The following is a 6,573-nucleotide window of genomic DNA, read 5'->3' on the forward strand; positions in this document are numbered from 1 at the left end:
CGGAACACATGGGGTAGGTTCTGCCCCCTTCCCCAAAAGGCTCCGTCATTAGCATACACGGATCTACCCGTTCTGACACTCAACGAGCCAAACATACTGTAATGTAGCAAGTCCATTACACAGGCTTTTGCTATGGTTGTAGGATAAATGAAACCAGGCTCAATAACAATTGATTTAATGTTTATTTAAAAAGGGTGAAGCGTTTGGACCTGTAAGAAGAAGAGTTGGTATGAATATTGATGATTTAAAGTGGTAAATGATTAAGTGTTTGTACTTACCTGTTTCCTTTGTGCTTCTGGAGAGTCCTTGGGGAGCTGGAGCACCTAAAGAAGGTTCCGTGTCATGGTGTAGGAGGTGGAGATGATGGACCATGTGTGGTTGAGCTGAACGGAGGAAAAATGCAGGCTTCGGTAAAAGTAGAAATGGTTTAATGGCAGGATGGGATGAACAGGAACACCAGCAAACAGCAACAACAATGAACTGACAAAGGACAGGGGCAAAACAGGTGGTATAAATACAGAGGGCTAATTAGGGAAACACTGGCAGGTAAACGAGGGACAGGTGAGAACAATAAGGGTAATCATGGCAGGAGAGGAACACAGTCAGGCGGGCAGGGGCAGATCGTGACAGTACCCCCCCTTAAGGGCGGATACCAGACGCCCACAAGGCTATACAACAGGAGACGGGGACTCGAAGACTGGACTGGAACAGGGACTTGAGCAGGCGTGGGGCCCAGGCAGAGAACTGCTGGAGCAGGCGTGGGGCCCAGGCAGAGAACTGCTGGAGCAGGTGTGGGGCCCAGGCAGAGAACTGCTGGAGCAGGCGTGGGGCCCAGGCAGAGAACTGCTGGAGCAGGCGTGGGGCCCAGGCAGAGAACTGCTGGAGCAGGTGTGGGGCCCAGGCAGAGAACTGCTGGAGCAGGCGTGGGGCCCAGGCAGAGAACTTCTGGAGCAGGCGTGGGACCCAGGCAGAGAACTGCTGGAGCAGGCGTGGGACCCAGGCAGAGAACTGCTGGAGCAGGCGTGGGACCCAGCAGGGACTGCAGCAGTACAAGACCTGCAGGCATAAGCCCCACAGCGTGGACCAGGAAGTGGACGAACAGCAGGAGCAACGCCAGAAAACCAGGATCGGCGGCAGGCACTCGACAGCCGGTCAGAGCAGGTGCAGGGCACGATTCGCTGGATCTCCGGCAGAGGCTTGGGTGCAGGGAAGCAGGAGAAGAGCGGGGAGACCAGCCCTACCACCCCAGAGAACGATGGCGTGCGTAGGGGGTGTAACTCTTTCGAAGCTCCAGGATCCACAGCTTCCATGAGAAGAACGGGACGGGGCAGAAAGCAGGAGAGGAGAAGGAATTCGACCACCCCGGGAACGAGTAGGATGCGCCGAACACACTGAGTCCAGAATCTCCCTCCGCTAAAGGAGAAAAAGTAACAAAAATTAATCCTCCAGGGAGATGTAGAAATGCTCACCACGGGTCCAGGTTGGTCAGTTCATTCTGTCATGGTGTAGGAGGTGGAGATGATGGACCATGTGTGGTTGAGCTGAACGGAGGAAAAATGCAGGCTTCGGTAAAAGTAAAAATGGTTTAATGGCAGGATGGGATGAACAGGAACACCAGCAAACAGCAACAACAATGAACTGACAAAGGACAGGGGCAAAACAGGTGGTATAAATACAGAGGGGTAATTAGGGAAACACTGGCAGGTAAACGAGGGACAGGTGAGAACAATAAGGGTAATCATGGCAGGAGAGGAACACAGTCAGGCGGGCAGGGGCAGATCGTGACATTCCGGGGCATTCCTTTCAGGAGGAATGGGAGGGGTGACCTGTGAAATTGCTCTAGGAAGGCAGATTAGTTTCATTGAATGCTTTTAGGATTAATTAAAAATGTTTCTGTTTTTGTATTGTAATTATTTAAAGAGATCTTAGAGATGAGGATGTAAGGATAATTTTAGAATAAGGAAGGATTGCATTTTTGTGTTTACCTGTGTAAGGTTATGAAGTTCATGGTTTTCAACTCCATACAGCTGGCCCCTGGGCACAATAACACCGTGTAGAAAAACCAAGGTCGGGTTGTTCCTCAGACTGTTTACATTCCAGGAGAAGAGTCCGAAGGAGAAGAAGAAGCTTTACCTAATCAAAGTACTTTATTTGTGATTAAAATTATTAAGCAAAACAGATGTTGATCAACAATAATCAAGTGAATGATCTGTGAAATAAATATGTCATGAATTATGTTTAATGAAACCAGGACTACGGTGCAGACATACTGATCCTCATCTCCATAGAAATGCATGACACATTGTTCCAACCAATCAGAGCTTTCGGCTGCCGCAGGAGAATCTGGTGTTGACTTCAAGTGTCCAATCTACTTTACTGAAACTTATCAACAATTCAGAGATATAAAACAAGGCAACGCCATTTTAAGTCAGTTCCATTTTGACTTCAGTTCTATTCACCATCATCCTAAAGACAAGCGCAGCCTGGCCGGATGCGTTTTCTTTAAACTAAGAACTGTGAAACGGGAGATTTTCGTCGTTTAACAACCAGACGACGTCCTTTCAAAATAAGAGCAACTGCTGACGCTGCTGAATCGTACCGGGCCGACCCTCCAGACGGGTTTTGAAACGTTGTGACCGCTGCACCGACAGCTCCATCGTACATCCGAGGTTTCCAGACCTGGCAATTCCTGATCTACTTGGGAGACCCCACTGGGTACGTACACGGCAAAATAGCGGCTCATGTCATCACTTTATAAGCCTCGTGATATCTAGTCATAACAAAGACGACCAGATTCGATTACGTCATCCTAGAGAATCTGAACCAGACCCACACACACACACACACGCACCAACACAACATCCGAATCCATTCTCATCCATCACAGAGTAGTCCTGGTAGATTGTTTAGAATTTATAATTCAGAAATTAAAGATTCTCAAACGATCCCATCTCTCTCTCTTTTATTGTCTCAAAGTCAATACAGAGTGTTTAATTAAACTCCCTGATGATAAAAACAGCCTATTCTTCTGTTTATAAAAGTGAACTACTAACAGTGTATTAAAATACAACTTTGGTTAGTTACATCACTTTGATTCCGTTACATAATATGGCGAGCCAGCCAGGAGAAGAGTCCGAAGGAGAAGAAGAAGCTTTACCTAATCAAAGTACTTTATTTGTGATTAAAATTATTAAGCAAAACAGATGTTGATCAACAATAATCAAGTGAATGATCTGTGAAATAAATATGTCATGAATTATGTTTAATGAAACCAGGACTACGGTGCAGACATACTGATCCTCATCTCCATAGAAATGCATGACACATTGTTCCAACCAATCAGAGCTTTCGGCTGCCGCAGGAGAATCTGGTGTTGACTTCAAGTGTCCAATCTACTTTACTGAAACTTATCAACAATTCAGAGATATAAAACAAGGCAACGCCATTTTAAGTCAGTTCCATTTTGACTTCAGTTCTATTCACCATCATCCTAAAGACAAGCGCAGCCTGGCCGGATGCGTTTTCTTTAAACTAAGAACTGTGAAACGGGAGATTTTCGTCGTTTAACAACCAGACGACGTCCTTTCAAAATAAGAGCAACTGCTGACGCTGCTGAATCGTACCAGGCCGACCCTCCAGACGGGTTTTGAAACGTTGTGACCGCTGCACCGACAGCTCCATCGTACATCCGAGGTTTCCAGACCTGGCAATTCCTGATCTACTTGGGAGACCCCACTGGGTACGTACACGGCAAAATAGCGGCTCATGTCATCACTTTATAAGCCTCGTGATATCTAGTCATAACAAAGACGACCAGATTCGATTACGTCATCCTAGAGAATCTGAACCAGACCCACACACACACACACACGCACCAACACAACATCCGAATCCATTCTCATCCATCACAGAGTAGTCCTGGTAGATTGTTTAGAATTTATAATTCAGAAATTAAAGATTCTCAAACGATCCCATCTCTCTCTCTTTTATTGTCTCAAAGTCAATACAGAGTGTTTAATTAAACTCCCTGATGATAAAAACAGCCTATTCTTCTGTTTATAAAAGTGAACTACTAACAGTGTATTAAAATACAACTTTGGTTAGTTACATCACTTTGATTCCGTTACACCTGTGTCTGGTTTTAGGATTGGTCCAATGAGTCACACCTGTTATAAACACAGCTCTGTGTTTGTTGGAAGGGTGATGGATGGAGCAGCAGGCATGGATTTGGGCTGCCTAGATTTAAATTTTGTAAAATGTAAGTAAAATACACTTGGGTCTGCACTGGACATCGGCCTCCTCAGTGTTACTTTTCCTCCAGAGCGCATGAGGGTCATCCTGACAAGTGCCCTCGGCGCCACACATACATCAATTAAAACATTAAAAAGAACTGGACTAATGACACTACCCTGAGGGACCCCATTCTCCACGACCACAGACCTAGACAGGGACGATCCCACCCTCACCTGCAAATCCTGTCACTCAGGAAATTCCCAATCCACCTCAGCATACTGCCCCTCTTCCCAGCCCCGTGAAGGGCCTTTAACAGACCCTCTCGCTACATCATGTCATATGCCTTTTCTATATCCAAGAACATCGCTACCACCACCTCCTTATTGGACAGGGCCTTCCTCACATCCAAGTCCAGAGGCGTGACAGCGTCCATCGTTGAGCACTCCAACCGAAAGCCACACTGATGAGGCACAAAGTACCCACCACCTTCCAGGAAATGAACCAATCTATTGGTCACCATATGCTCCATCACCTTGCACAGGACTGACGTCAAAGCGATAAGTCGGTAGGACCCCGGATCTCCTGGAGGCTTCCCTGGTTTCAGAAAAGGAAGAACCACTGAGTGTTTCCACTCAGCAGGCAGCTGCCCCAACCCCCACACCAAATTCATCTCTGCCAGCAGCTCCTCCACAAAAAGCCCCCATGCATGTTGCAGCAGTGGGTAACCTAGACGTCCCGCCCCGGGCAAGTGTCCCTGCCTTTCCCATTTGCCCTTTCCATCTCCCCCATGCTAAAAATCTGGTTGTAAGTGCCATTCTCCACCCTGTCACCCCGTAAGTCGATCACATCACCTGCCAACATAGTCTCCCAATATGCACGGTCCGCCAAGGTAACATTAGATGAGCTATGGACCCTTTGAAAATGAGACACCAGCAAACCTGCCTTTTCCTTGTCTCTTACTGCCGTCACATTCCCACCACTAAGTACCAGAATCCTCTGTTGCACCCGAGCCCCCGTCATCCGATGCACCATTCGCCACAGCATCCCCATGGTCGTCCGTGTCCCCATTCGGGCACAGAAAACCCTCCATCCCGACCCCTTCACTATCTTAATCACCCTCCATGCCACCGCCCTCAATCTCCGATAATCCAAAGCATAGGAGTCAACAGGGTGCTTCTTCAGACGCCGAAATGCCCTATTCCGGGCCTGGCTAGCCTCATCACATGTCTCCGTCCACCATGGAACCATTGTTCTCCTTGGCCGAACTCGTTTCCTGGCAACGTGAACCTCCGCCACTGACCTCAACATGTCTGAGAGGGCCGCACACCTGGCACATCTCCACATCCCCCAGCTGGCACACACCATCCTCCAAAAGTGATGCCCGACCATCGTGCCCCCCTCGCATCGTTTACATGTCTCACGCTCCGCATGCCCTCGCCACATGCCCAAACCGCTGGCAACAAAAGCATCGTAGGGGAGCCCACTCAAATGCCCTGACCGAATAATTCACATATCCCAACATAACCCGAGCCGGCAACTCACCCTCCCCAAACGTCAACAGCAAGGGGGTCGTACCCCGCTTGTTAAAACCCAAACGCCTCACGGCCATCACATTGCCCCCTCTCAAATCTCGCAACAAATCCTCCACTGCCACATCATTCGGTACATTACACATGACCCCCATCACCGCAGACTTATCTTGCCGCACAGTCACTGCAACTTCCACCCCCAGAAACGGTTTAAGCTGAAGCTTAAACCGTTTTTCGGGGTCAGTTTCTTCAGTCAAAAACCTGCTTCCAGAAAGTTCCAGCCTCAGAGTAGGAGCTAAATTGGTTCTAGGAACTATGGGAAAAAGTTCCTAGTTCCTATCTGTCCGAACGTGCACAAAAGGGGGCTGGTTCCTGGAAAGGTTCTAGGAACCAAAAAAGGTTCCTACAGTCAGAAAGGGCCTCATGTTTTTGTTTCATAGGTTGTTGCATGCACACACACACACACACACACACACACACACACACACACACACACACACACACACACACACACACACACACACACACACACACACACACACACACACAGCCTGAAGCTAGAATACAGAATGCTGAACATCAGCAGGGGGGCAGATTGAGACAGAACATCATGCGTCTGTGACAGTGTGAGCGTCCTATCACTGTGACTCAATTGATCATGCGTCCTGGCTACTCAGACAAGGAGATGTCCCTTTGGCTGACTGGTTAGCGTGCATGACTCTCACTTGGGAGTCTGGGGATTGAGTCCTGATTGAATCATTTTTTTATATCCACCGCAGATCTCTCTGAAGAACTCACAGAATTAACGACT

General features: G+C 48.0%; 1 protein-coding gene across 1 annotated transcript; it reads right to left on the reverse strand.

Moving 5' to 3' along the window:
- Positions 1-574: 574 nt before the first annotated feature.
- Positions 575-5,275, reverse strand: LOC139070554 (mucin-1-like). The gene is made up of 2 exons (XM_070553015.1): positions 1,986-5,275; positions 575-1,541 (listed from the first exon to the last, which is right to left on the reverse strand). Exon 2 carries the CDS (start codon positions 1,308-1,310, stop codon positions 669-671), a length of 642 nt encoding a protein of 213 aa, XP_070409116.1. The 5' UTR covers positions 1,311-1,541; positions 1,986-5,275; the 3' UTR covers positions 575-668.
- Positions 5,276-6,573: the final 1,298 nt, after the last annotated feature.

This window comes from Nothobranchius furzeri, chromosome 7 (genome assembly GCF_043380555.1).
Source record: "Nothobranchius furzeri strain GRZ-AD chromosome 7, NfurGRZ-RIMD1, whole genome shotgun sequence".
Lineage (NCBI taxonomy): Eukaryota > Metazoa > Chordata > Actinopteri > Cyprinodontiformes > Nothobranchiidae > Nothobranchius > Nothobranchius furzeri.

Coding starts and splice junctions, on each gene's coding strand:
- LOC139070554 (XM_070553015.1), bottom strand. CDS start 1,310: ATGGAAGCTGTGGATCCTGGAGCTTCGAAAGAGTTACACCCCCTACGC.